At 33.9% G+C, this 14,736-nt stretch overlaps 1 protein-coding gene across 1 annotated transcript; it reads right to left on the bottom strand.

The window, feature by feature from the left end:
- Positions 1–298: 298 nt before the first annotated feature.
- LOC149389758 (subtilisin-like protease SBT3.9) lies at positions 299–10,857 on the bottom strand. The gene is made up of 10 exons (XM_089623496.1): positions 10,592–10,857; positions 10,407–10,498; positions 8,097–8,194; positions 7,837–7,989; positions 2,729–3,390; positions 2,100–2,185; positions 1,763–2,002; positions 1,526–1,640; positions 1,160–1,334; positions 299–1,065 (listed from the first exon to the last, which is right to left on the bottom strand). Exons 1-10 carry the CDS (start codon positions 10,802–10,804, stop codon positions 491–493), a joined length of 2,409 nt encoding a protein of 802 aa, XP_089479622.1. The 5' UTR covers positions 10,805–10,857; the 3' UTR covers positions 299–490.
- Positions 10,858–14,736: the final 3,879 nt, after the last annotated feature.

Raw genomic sequence — 14,736 nt, 5'->3', positions numbered from 1 at the left:
CAAATAAAAACGACTGTGAAAAGCTAAATGACACTGCGTATCAACGATGGAGTCTCGATATACGCTAAGGTTACTCGCATCTTATGAACATTGTCCAAGTATAAAGTTTTGTTTCCACAAAAAATATTTTCATCTAAATAGGAGGCTGGTCAAATTAGTTGAAATTAATCCGATGCCATGATAAGCAGTTCGATCATTGTTTTGTTGGGTAACTGAGGTTCATTGCTGATTCTTTGAGAAATTTGAACTGCAAATCCACCGGTAATATGAATGCATTCCCCAACATTCAATATATGATTTAAAACAGATATAATAGATCGAAGAAAGCATTACAGAGAGACTCTTCAGAGCTACAATGTTGCTTTCACTGATTTACTAATTATGAAAATAAAAACATACACACACGAACAAAATACAAGTAATAAAATTAAAAACATTTCCAAACTTAGTCCAAATAGATTCTTGAAATGAACTTGGGGATATTCTTGATTTAAGCATCTGAATAAGATTCAAGTGCGATAACCCGAGCAACAATCGGGCTACGAACGGAATGCTTTCCGTCTTCCCAAGTGATGCTACCAAACTTGTAATACCCATTTAGCTTCTCATCAGAGAAGAAGTTGAGTTTGTAAGACAAGCTCTTAATGCCAGCACTGAATCTCAGTGTTTTTGGCTCGACCGATACGTTTATTCCCGGAGGAGCCTCTATTGTCGCCTTATACACGGAATCCACGGCTCCCACGTTCGTCACGGTCCTCGTCACACCAACTTTGATTCCACTCCTCAGCTCCGGAACGGATATCGAAGGAAGGTTCAAGTCCAACGGAGCCTTGATTCGTCCCCCACAGCTTCTTTTCTTGTGGGTCAAGATAGCAAGAGATGAGTCGCCGAAACCCTCCGCGCAAAGATAGTCCACGTAGTCTTGTGTTGAGACGTCGTAAATGAGGCCTGGATCCAATACTTTGTCCGGGTTGACCTGTCCGCCTCCGATGTCAAACGGGTCCGCCACTTTACGGTTCGGGCCTTCTGCGTAGATTTTTGAACCATCCGTTCCGACTTGATACGCTGCGATTCAAATTAAAAAAATATTTCACCCATCCGAACATCTTTGGATTTTGAGGTAGTAAAATTAATGCTAAATAAGGAAATTTGGACTTGCCCGTTGTCACAAGAGCTGATCTTATGTACGCAGGTGTCCAATCTTTGTGAGCGGATTTTATGAGAGCAGCGATTCCAGAAACATGCGGACATGCCATTGAAGTTCCCGATTCGAAGGCGTAATTACCATTCAACACCGCAGCTAATATATTAACTCCCGGGGCTGCTATATCGGGCTACACACAGTCGTTGAATTATTATTTTTTTTTTTTTTTGGTAAGAAGTCAATAATATTGAGAACACTAAACAAGAGAGCTAATTTATTTAGTTACGCTTGAATTTTATGTATTATGGTAGATTGATCCCTTTTTTTTTTGGCACAAAAAGTCCCTAAATTTTAAAAGATTGCCATTCATGTTGGGCGTACCTTTAAAACATCCGGCGTCAACGTGCACGGTCCTCTCGATGAGAAAGTCGCAACTCGCGGGGACGGAACTTTTCCAATAGATGTACTTGGGTAGCTAAGTTTTGCGGTTGGAGATCTAAATAAAATATTAAATATACAACATCTTTATTTCCTTATACTAATTTCTTTTTTTATTTATTTTATTTTATTTTTATATATATGATCAATGATTGTAAAATGAAAGAAAAAAATGCATACGTTTCTGAGGCTACGTAGTAGTATACTTTTGTAGCGACTGAGTAATCAACAACAACACATGGAATACTACATGAGGAAAACACGTCGGAGCGTTGCTGAGCGAATATGACTCCGATTCCTCCGGCTTTTTTTACCACTTCTGCTGCAAGACTTACGCCTATCTGCGCTAAAGCTGAGATACACAGCACTATTTTCCCCTTTGTCAATGTTGAATTCAAGTATCCCGGAAGGCACTCGAAGCTTAAAAATGAACATCATATAGCATGATTCGTTAATTATTGATGAAAATGAATAACTCGCGACCAGAAATTTACAGAGAATTAAAAAGAGACGTTACGAGGTTACTTCTTCCGAGGCTACTTGGCCGGAGAATGCAAGGGCACCGAAAACACCACGTGTCCGTCCAAAAGAAATAGATTGGCCCTACAAGCATAATGGTAGACATTAACACATCTTAAAAATTCATTAATTGAATTTGGATAATTGTGATCAATTCAAGAACAAAGAAGTGGTGATTTACAGGTGTATTCTCTTATATATTAATTATGATACTAAAATATCTTGAGGTTGAGCTCAAAAGAGTCACTGGCAAGTTAAGGTTCGCACATCGGCTGGAACTCTATGGTACATGACACTAAGGGCCGAAATAAAAACAATTTGATGTGCGTTTGGAAATGATGAAAAATATGAGAGAAAATGAAGAAAAATGGTGAAAAAGGGACATGAAAGTGGACCCTATTTCGATGAATTTCATTTTTCACCTGTTTTCTAGGAAAATATATAGAATTTCATCTTTTAATTATGCAATTTTCCTCCTATTTTCCTTCTCATTTTCTTTCCCTCTTAATTTTCATCAACCCACACAACACATAAGACTGATTCCCCTCTTAATTTTCCTTCTCATTTATTTATTTAGTTCAAACATACCCTAATACTCGATCGGAATCAAGGTTAAAGGGTCATTACCCAAACAGTCTTGTTGTTTCCAAGAGAAATTCTTGTTGGGAAGGCTCTATCAACAGTGGTGGCTGCAACACTAACAATCCAAGGAGCGGCATTCCCGACGGTTTGTGAAACGGGGCCATCATTTCCTGCTGCTGCAACGACTGTTATCCGGTGAGCCGTTGCATGGAAAGAACCCACAGCAACCAAATCCGATTCATCATTGTATTGATCAAACGGCACCGAGCCACCGATAGAGGCGGATAGAACGTCAACACCATCGTGGATGGCTTTATCGAATGCCTTTAGACAATCGGAACCCGTGCCTTGCCCGGCTTCTCCCCACATGGTCTTGTAAATCGCCAGATGGGCCCGAGGAGCTCCTCCTCTGGCCACTCCGCTGGCGAGCCCGTCCACGTTTGCATTCTCTACGAAATTCCCGCCGGCTGTCGATGCAGTGTGCGTTCCGTGCGAGTTGAAATCCCGCGGCGATAGGTATTCATCAAAGCTAGAGAGGTTGACGTTGAATAGTTCAGCATATCCTCTCACAAACCAGCGAGCGCCGATGATTTTCTTGTTACAATTTGTGTGATTAAATTGAGCTCCTTTTTGGCACACACCTTTCCAGCGAGATGGGATTTCAGGCATTCCGTCGTCTTTAAAGCTTTTGGATTCTGGCCAAATACCTGCACATGTCCAAAAATAGATCCAAGAATTGTATTTTATGTACATGAAAATATAAATTGCATATAATATTGATTTTATGAATCCAACAGCAAAAACAACGTGTCTATAGTATTTATCACGAAATTAGTAGTTTTCAAGTTGTATGCAATAAAATTTGTTTATTGGTGTTGGGCTATATTTAACTTTTTTACTGTTTAAATTTTCATTTATAAGAAACATGATCTCAAATAACTATTTATAGTTTGAAATACTATTTAAACGGATTTAAAACAACCACTATTTTAGAAATGTTGCACTTTATAAGCACTATTTATGTAATTTTCCTATATGATATTAGACTATTCTCAATAGAAGAGAAAGATTGGCTCAAGGGGAAAGCACCACGTTACAAAGGATTATATGCCAAACGTGTGTCACCGTCGTGGGCTCTTGAACTTTGGAATGAGCAATGTTCGTCAAGTTCCACTTTTGCATCACCTTGCCACCATTCAACACCCCTAAGCACTCCTTACGTACAAATCTCCGACTTGATAGCTTCCTAATTTCTTTAAAGAAAATAGCATGAAACCCTTCCGAACCCAGCTCCTTTGTCGGACAAAGAAGGCTCGTGAAATCTCCAAATCTACGAACAACTCCTGTGTTGCCGTACCTAAACCATCACTTAGTCGAGGAACCTCTCCTTCTCTGACCGTACAAAAATGCTCATCAGAAACACCATTAGAATTCAAGATTTCCACAGAGTCTCTTTCTCAAGAAGACCTTCGACCTCGTGCTCAAAAGTGACATACTCTTTTTAATGCCGTAGATAGCATTACAATTATTCCTATGAGAAGCACGCGTCTTGAAATACTTTGTGTTTCAGTCAACTTTTTAGAGAAAATACACATGTGTATGTATCTGCCAATTATATTCTTCAAGTAAGAGCAGATTGTCTAATTGCGTACCTAGCACACGTGCCTCCTGGCAGATGGAATGTGTACATGTCCCCTATCTAACCGCTCCAATCTCTCTGTTATGGTCTGAATCCGCTTGGAATTTGCCCCAAAAGGACCCATGGCCCAGCCGCTAGGCTTTACAACACCAATCAAGCTTGCTACACACCCTAATCCGTACAAAGTCTCTCCCATCGTCAATTTTTTTTCATGTGCGATTGTTGATGAAAATGATAGGTATGAGAAGAGAGCCCAAAAACTCTGTGCATGCTAATGAGCATGCGAAGAAGAAAGATGTCTCGAAGAAATTTATGGTAGGAGAAACTATTGTGCATGGAGTTTGGATGAAGAGAATCGCTATTCAAAGCAGTGTTGATGGTAAGTCCAGAGGTGTTTCTTCTATTGGTAGTCCCTCTTTGACCAGAAAAAAAATCTTCCACTCGCAAAGCTATATGAAGAAGGCGGATAAGAAATTCCCTCTTTCCATCACTAACATCACAAAAAAAAACCCTCCTTGTCAGAGTCCTCCGAAGAAAAGTGATGTTCCTTTGACTACTTAAGATCCTCTTGTGCCTCATTCTTAAGACCAGGCATCCATCTCTCCTACCGAAGGTCCGCATGTGATGATTCAAGGTAACCGTGTGAGGTTACTAATTCTGATGTTGAGAATGTAGAAAACCTAGAGAATAAGCCTAATGTTGTCGGGGGACCAAAGATTCGGATCACGTAATCTCTTGTAGATTTTTTTTCCATAGTGTGATAATCCCCTTAACGAGAATGTGATTGATGTAATTCTTAATTTGTTCATTCCTATTATTGATCTATCAGAGGGAAATTCTAATTCTCCTAGTGAACTTGTTGTAAAAAAAGGATGCCTCCACTTCTTGTTATCCGAGAGTTTTTTATGTCCATGCTGAAGGATAGAAGACTATCGTGCAAGAATTGAACATAAATGTTCATGATGACTGACTAAGAAGGGTCTTCTTGTGCCTATTGATCCGAGTGATAAGAAAGTCATTTTCCATAAGATTGTTGTTACTAGCTACGAACCCTCTTCTCATGGATTTAGCGTAACTTCATGTCCTACTTCTTTGCTCTATTAGGTGTGTACTTGTGCTAATTTTTTTTTTATTGTGGTGAGTACATATTCTACCACGTCTTGAAACATTTCGAATCCTATGATGTTATAAGTTGCCTATTGAGTCTCCTTCTTTTATCTGTGGTATCCTTCTCTCTCAAAAGAAGTAAAAGAATGTTGATGATGTTATTGCTGAGTTTTAGCTACGAGCTCTTTCAGGGAAAACATGTCATTGAATTTGCTTGGCCATCTTCTGGCCCTAACAATGATGTTGACTTGTGTGCTGATGGTGAGACTCTTGATGTTACCCCTTTCCAGCCCTATGAGATGTTACATTCTCAAATTCATGAAGTTTGAGCCTTGCAAGAAATCATCACCACCGCAACCTACAAGAAAGCTATTTGTGATGCGCTGATCAAGCCGCTACTACTGTTGATGATGCTTTTGATGTTGCAACTGCTCCCTCATCTAGATCTTCTTCTGTTGTGTTCAGGCCTATCCCTCGATCGTGTCCAGATCTGATGAAGAAGAACGTTCTATGTGATTTGCGCATCACTGTTTTTTGTTTGAATGTTTGATATTTGTGACTTTTGGTTGTACTTTTTTTGCTTTTGGTATTCTTGGATTTGTTTCATATTATGTTTTTCATTCCCCTATTTTGGTTTATCATTCCATTTGGACTATTTTTGAGCCAATCAAGGTGATATGTAGTTAATTTTCTATTTATTTTAGTATTTTTTTTTAATTATATTGGCCGTTTGGAACCGTTTGATATTGTTCACAGTTTTATCAATAATATTCGGCTCTGTTTGGAACCCAAACAATGTGAGGGAAAAGAAAATGAGAATCGTTGTGTTTTTCTTGTTTTATTTGAATTGAGAAAATAAGAGAGAAATATGTTTTTCAACACTTCAAAATACAACAATTTTTATTTTATTTTTATTTTTTATTTTTCCATACATTCTCACTATATAATTTTCATTTTCTTTCAAATTTTCATTTTCTTTTACGTTTTTTGGGTACCAAACAAAGTCGTAGTGATTTGTATTTGATAATTATCTCGGATTGTGTTCAAGAACATAGTGCCTGTTTCAAAATAAATAAATGGGAAATTGACAACAATACTATTAATTGCTTGTAGACTTACCAAAAATAAACAAAAACTTAAGTATTGACATATCTAGTATCAAATGTGTCACGGAATCAATCAGTTCGTGACTGATTTGGTACCTGATGTGTCAATATTTGAGTTTCAGTAATCGTTAAGCAAATGATATTATTGCTGTCAATTTCCATAAATAAATTGTTACTGGTAAAATATTAACCCGATCAAACTTGAATGTAACTAAATATAAGAAAAAAAACATAAAGATTTTTGAAGTACTTTTTTCTCAAAAGTTTATAATAAATATTCCTACACAACTTTTTTATATTTTACCTGTATTTATATATATATATATATATATATATATATATATATATATTAGATCTAGATGTTATTGGAGTATTTCCAACCCAAAACTCCATAAATGTTGTTTGCTGCACTTCAAAATGCAATTTATGTCACTTCAAACAGTATTTCATCTCCAACTCAATAGTCCATTTTTTAACACAAAAAAAAGCATATTCCATATTTTCTCTAATATTTTAAAAATTTTAACTTCCTAATTATTACACTATAGTCCATATATATTTTTGTATCTTTTGTATCCAACCATATTATATAATTTTTTTTACATATTATATAAATTTAGAATGATTATGTGACTCTCCAATAAATAGAAAGTAATATTTTTTTTATAATATAAACACACATTACATCTAAAATTTTAGTACTTAGCAAATAATTATAAAATATAGTGCATAAGACTAAAATACTAATTAGAGAACTTTACATATATATAAAAAACATAAGCTATAGATAACAAAAATAAAAAATATAAAAAATTTATTATATTTTCTTGTTCATTAATATACTTTTCCCACATATGATCTATCAATATGTTTGCACTTAATTTTGTAATGTATTCTTTTTATCATATTGTTTGCACTTGATTTTGTAATGTAAAATATTTAGCAGTTAATTTGTTAGGGTTCTAATTTGTATATATGTCATGTAGTTAATTAATGACTATTTTTTATCGATGTTCATATCAAATTAGAATGACATAAAATGATTTTGCGATAAATTAATATAATTACATAATAAATATTAAAATATAATAAGTTTTGTTGTCGTTTCGCAAATAGTTATTATTAAAATATTATTATAACTCACTCTAAAATGGAGTAAAACGAATGGTAAAACTTCATATTTGGAGTTTTCCTATTCACTCACTCCGTAATTGAGTAAGAAATGATATTAAATTACAGAATATTCGATCCCATTTTGTCACATCCCACTCTATTATGGAGTTGGTTGGAGATGATCTTACCACTGTCGATAATGCCAATTATAGTTCCTTTTCCCATATTCCTTGTCAAAAGGTTTTGTGGGCTTTTATGATGAATTCCTAAGAAGTCCCAACTCCTAGTCGTATGTTGCTTCACAATGTGGTCTCGAATCACTCTGACGACTTCTGGAAGTTCTGCGACGATATTGAGCCAAAATTATTAACGAATGACAAAATTTAATGTGCAGTATTTTTAAGGGTCTTACGAAAAGCTACTATAAGTAACAGAAATTATAATTTACTTGCTATAGCCCTTGCTTCATCATTAGATAATCTTGCTGCGAAACCAGAAAAGCCATGTCTGTAGCTGTATATAATAGACTTCTTCGCAGCTTCCTTGCTTCAGATACAAATGTGAAACGTAATGTCATCATTATTATTAAAGAAGCACACACATTTCATAAATTAATTAGACTTTATTGGCAGGAATATTTTGTTTTAAGTCGTAACCCAAACCCGGTCATAACTTGAAATAGTTGTGGATGGAAGTACTCACTTGCTACCGTTTTGTCTAACATTAAAATTATAGCTCTAACTCTATTAACCTGGTTCATCCTGTGGACTAACTTTTGAATAAAGTCCTAATGAATACATTTTTTCTTGTAAAAGTCATAAGTAAACCACAAGATGTTGTGATGTCAATAATTATCTTAAACCTTATTTATATTTAACGAAAGATCATGATTTAGTTATCATTTGTACAAATATAATAATAATAATAATAATAATAAATACTACTATACTACTAATAATTAAAAATAGGTTTTTTGAACAAGTAATCTAGTACTGATTATTTTACTTATATACTCCTGGGATTCAAAATCTCCTAAAATTTTGAGTTTTTTTTTTAAATTACTACTTCATATATAGTATCTGTTTGGCATGTGAGATTCCGTGGGACCCCGTATTTTTAGTGCCATCCGAATAATGAGAAAAAATCATACTACAAAAAGTGCTATAGAAATATTTGTCCATGTACAATCCAGGATATAAATCAGAACCGGAATTCCTGTTTAGTTTCATTTAGTACTGTTTTAATATTATTTTAAGTTGTAGTTGGTTTTATGTATGTAAGTTGTTTTAAAAGGAAAGTAATCAAAAGCAAACTAAAATAGATATAATATATACATATATGTATATATATATATATATATATATATATATATTATATACACAACCGTATATATAGTCCTGAAAAATTCATGTTTTCCGTGGAAAATGGTTCGTATATATACGCAACCGAATAGGATCACGAGTTCCCATTTTCTTTATCCATATGGCCAGCTTTGACAATCTTATGTTTTAACAAAAATATTCTATCAACTAACTAGTATGCTAATTCCAATTCTTATATTTAAATCCCCAAAAACAATTTTACAATGTATGAGTTGTAACAATCGATCTAAACTGCGGTTTTAGTATTTGAATATGGACCGCAATTTTAGGACCATCAGCTTAAAAATTGGTGGTCATGTGTTATAAAATTCTTTGGTTTTCATCTATTACATTAGATCTAAATAAAGTGTCTTAATATAGTTTCAATGGGATCTTTCATGATATAATTAGTTATTTTAATCAAATAAATATTAATAACTATAAGCTTGGATTATAGAAAATTTCACTGAAAATGAACAAAAAAAATTAGACAGGTTAAAATACCAAAATAGGTTCAGGGAGGTGAACCCTGGGAAATAAAGCTATAATGAAAAGTATATCTAGAGAATTCAGAAGAAATAAGCAATTTGAAAAATTCACAGGTACCAATTAAAATTATAAGTACATGAAAAGTATATTTTGACAAAACAAATGGAAATACATGGTTGTTATTTTCATTTATATCATATATAACTTTGATTTGTTTTACTGTTAATTTATACACAAGATGATTAAGTTATAATAAAATATTCTATTACTGATTTTATTGGAAAGTGCAAACTCATTTCTTATGAGTTCTATATATATATACATATATATATATATATATATATATATATATATATATATATATATATCTATATGAAAACTCAACTTTGTTATATATCTACTATTTGGTAAATTTTAAGTAAATAGTTATAAAATTTTATTAACGAAACCAATTGTTATATATCTACTATTTTGTAAATTTCAAGTAAATAGTTACAAAATTTTATTAACAAAACCAATTGTTATATATCTACTATTTGGTAAATTTTAAGTAAATAGTTTCAAAATTTTATTAACAAAACCAAAAAAGCGTTGATAATTGTAAATAATCGTTAATAATTGTAAATAAATTATCAGAATCCAACAACATAAAGTAATGTTAAATACATCCAATGCGACATCATCATGATTACTATTTACTTAAAATTTATAGAAATGTTACTATTTAGCAAATTCGTAAAATTTGGTGGCTTACCAACTAAAATAGCTCCTCTTATCTCTTGAAAATATGTTTTGTATCAGCACAAATATCTTTTAAACTTGGGTAGACATTAAAATATCATTTTATTTTCAACCAAAATCATTGGTATATTTGAAAAAAAAAAAAATCCAAAATTTGTCAACATTACCTTCCCAAGAAGTCAGATAACAACCTATAATGTGACTTTTTAGTTTCCGTAGGATCCTCATGTTTCTTCTCTCCTAAGTAAACGATGTGAACCTGTAAAGAACATAACTCTGAGATATCTACGTACTTCAAGATATAAAAGCAACCGTAGGACAACATTGTGACTATTAGTTACACATGGCTTACAGAAGCCTCGACAAGCAGCGTAGCGAGATAGTTCGGAAGAAGAAAGAGAGCAAGAACTACAACAAGAGAGCTTTTGTGATTCCTTGAACATTTCCATATTTTTTGGCTCCTCATGATTTTCCGATGTTCTAGTTGTAGCTTATCTTCGGCCGCACTGGTTCTTACTATTTTATAGGCCATGAAAAGGTTGTCATAGAAAAGGAATGGTGACATTTTCTTTTCTTACTTTGTCTTTTGATTACTTTTTCTCCTTCACTGGTGGAGCACAGAACATACCAATTAAAAAACAAAAAAACAAGAACAAACGTGAACATGTTTGGAATAATTGCATTATGGACCGCTTAACGATGAGACCTTTGAAAAAGAAATAAACAAAAAAGAAAAGAAAAAGAAACTAATTTTTTTTTTTTAGGAAAAATGGTACAAAATAGCCATTTGAAACCTATTGATTAACAAAATAGCCAAAGTTTTACTTTTCAGCCAAGTAGCCAAATTTACATTTTCAAAATTTTTTTGACAGGCAAGATTAAATTTTTTTGACGATTATTATAAATAATTTATCACTTTCAAAAAAATTAATCTCGGGGTAAAAAAATTTTGAATTCAGATTACTGCACATTTTGGCTATTTCACTAAACTTAGACAAACTTTAACTATTTTGCAAATTCATAACTTTAAATTGCTATTTAGCTACATTACATTTATACACTTGCAAATTGCAATGGCATGTTACTACCAAGTGGCCTATTATTAAGGAGATGAAAGAATTATGAACATCATTGTTAAGTTGATTAGTTATATTTGTAGCTTGGAAAAATTAATTATTCTATAACATCTTATGTCGTCATGATCTTATAACATCTTGAAAAAACATATTAATCTGTTTTCCAGATTCAACCAAATTCGATGATGTGAGTATTTTGCGCAAATCTTACTTTTGTGCAAATTATATTTATAGAAATAAAACCCTAACAATTCATTTAGACTAGGGTTTAACTTCTATAAAAGATATATTCTTCGTATCGAAGTCAGGTTTACAAATTCTATATTTTTGTGATGACTTTAAGCGAAAACGTGATCTCTATGTGAATGCAATTATTTTTGTATAAGTTCTTCATAACTTATTTGCGAGTGACAAATGCAGGGTTTGTGTTTCGTGGTATTGTAGATCGTGTATTGTTATAAATGTTGATCAAACACTTGGTGAGTGGTTTAAGTGAAAATGAGGGGATCTCAGATTGTGAGAGAGCATGAGTTGAAATTTACGAGTAGTCTTAGAAAAACGGCACTGAATGTACAATCATTCAGCTAAGATCGTTTATTATTCTATCATTGACTAGTGAATTTCCTTTTCACCCGGAATATCCTTTATCATGTTGTTACGTGTGTTGTTGGCTTTTTTTTACTGCAAGGTTGTTCGGCAAGATGTCTTGCAACATGCTCCAGGATACGTCGAGACAGATTGGATGATGTGCGCAAAATCGTAATTTCGTTAAGTTTCTTGTTTCGCAAAATTGTCACAGGATGACTTTCTTCATATATTTTCTCTGCGTGAACGGGTAAGAAAGCCCTATTTCGACTTCCAGAGATGTATGACCACTATAAAAAAAGCCTCTGTCCTTAGTGGTCTTTGACGCATTCATTCACAAAATTAGGGTTCTTAGACAAGTAGGTTAGCTATATGTGCTCTGTCCACTCCGGGTTTGTTGAGGAGGCCCTTGAGATGTCAGTCTACCTTCTCCTTCATAGCCTCGTGGTCGTCTTGTGAGCCATGGGCATGAGGTTTGCTCGTGTTCCCTGGCGGGAGGGGACTTGTATCCCTTTGCTTGCGGAAGCGTAGGTTGTACCTCGAGCTCGTCACTCGAGGGTTTTGGCTAATGGCTGCTGCTCCAATGCTTCGACTATTCCAGAAGCTGTATGTAGGACGCCACACGTTTGTAGATTGATTGATATGAAAAGAGATAATGTTATGGGAATCTCGTGATTGTTAATCGAGATCCCCTTCCTTCTAGTACTAGAATGTTAATACTCGAAAATAGATCATAACTAAAAGCCAAATTGCTCCGATCCAGGGCCGGACCCTGTGACCACACTAAGGTCCAAATTGGTACGAATCCATTCAACTCCAAGTCCGTGTCAAGGTTTTAGGTTTAGTCCCCAAGTCTTCGCTATAAGCTATGGGTTTAGTCTTTGCTCCAAGCTATCTTCCCTCAAAGCTATGGGTGTAGCTCATGTGACGCTTGTGTGTGTGTTACGAAAGATAGCTACTGAATATAATAGAAAGTTGACTTTATTAGTAATATTGATTAGTGGGTTATTTTCTAGTTATAATCAACAACAACTATCATCCATAGCCTTCGTATTAAACTGAATTACATGTTAGGCATCTTAGTTCGGGCGGTGAGCTAAAACATGGTCGGTGATTGATCCATGCCTGGATAGCTGGATCTAAAATCACATATGTAGAACACAAGTGAAAGGTTAGTCGCTTAGGGGGAGTATTCTACACATTTGGTATGTGTACGACCCAAAAAAACTTTGGTTGTTGATGTATCATTTAAGCACCGTTACGACATACTAACCGGAGTCGCTATGATGGTCACAGTGAGACTTGATCTAAATCTTGAAGTGGTCACAGACTTCTAGGTTGTATTACCGGATTCTTCGACTCAGTTGTTAATGGTTACTTGAAGATGCCTAAATACTTATGTCTTAGGAATCCGTGATATGATTTGAGCGAAAAGTGATTCACATATACGGAATCCAGCCTTCCAGAAAGAAATCAATGTTCAATCGCCTAAGAGTTGATTCCGGAACCGATTGATTGCACGTACTTTCGTGTAAGTACGTACAAAAGAATCTTTCTCTAGGGAATGTATAACAGAATAATTGACCTTTCTCTATACGAGTTGAACCTGGAGGATTGAGCTCATGAACAGAATATATCAATGGACGCTTATAACATTGAGTAAAATATAATTCTAGTAACAAGAAGAGTATAGTCTCGGCTCACTACGCCGAGATTGACGAATTGAATGAATAAGAGAAAGTAGAGATTTCGTCTGTTTGTTCGAATTCGTAGGAGCGCCAGTTACTAGGTCCATAATATCAAAGCTGGCTCTAATAAAGATGGATAGATGTACTCGTAATGATTAGATAACTAATTACATACTCACTACTGCAACTTATTTTCAATATCTTTCGCATTCATAATAAAGTATTTTACGAATAACTTATTAATTGTTTAAGAAACTTCAAAATATCACTTACATTTAAATGAACTTGTAAAAGAGCAATTTAAATCAGCCTAGAATGCCCAATAGGACTTGTGGTAAACGTGTACATCATGGTACATGAGACTTGGATTTGTTTGATCAAAGCCCAATAGGATTGAGACTTTTCTCAAATAGAAAATAAATATTATATATTAAATATGATCTGATTTTATGAGTATTTCATGTAGTAATTATTTATGAGAGTATCGTGGAGATATTCTCTGCTATTCCTTTTACGGAATAGTATATCCTATTGTGAGAAACAAATAATATATTAATTATGTTATTTATTTGAGAGTATCATAGGGATATTCTCTATTATCCAATTTATAGAATAATATCTCTTATTGTGAGAAATAAATAATATATTAATGATGTTATTTATTAAGAGTATCCCGATGATATTATATATTAATTAGCTACCTGATTAATATATTCTAAAGTGAGAAGTAAATAAATATCATATATGAACTGTATATTTATTTGTTAAAGTATCTAGAAAATATTTGATTTGTTCTATTTATAGAATAAGTATCTCATATTAATTAGAATAAGATCAAAAGAAATCAGGAAAATGCATATTCTATTTGGGGTAGAAAAGCTATAGATAGGGGACTTAGGCCAAAGCAACTTTCCCCCGACTTAGTCTTATTCCACACTTCAATTTCAAAGCACCTCCCCTAGTGTTGTGGACGTTTTATTTTGTCTCCCGGAGTTGGAATATTCATTTATACCACTTCCCATAGAAAGAAAGAATTATTTCAACGCATTGTTTGAATAATTAGTGTGAAAAGAGTTGGCCCACACCTTGATCTCTATCCTTCCGGAGATTACATCTTGGAAGATTGTGGTATCGATGAACCGACGAGC

Source organism: Urtica dioica, chromosome 8 (genome assembly GCF_054948205.1).
Source record: "Urtica dioica subsp. dioica isolate 48M chromosome 8, U.dioica_male_clone48M_v1_H2, whole genome shotgun sequence".
Lineage (NCBI taxonomy): Eukaryota > Viridiplantae > Streptophyta > Magnoliopsida > Rosales > Urticaceae > Urtica > Urtica dioica.
Note: the sequence above shows the minus strand (reverse complement) of the source record. Positions and strands in the feature narration are given on the sequence as shown.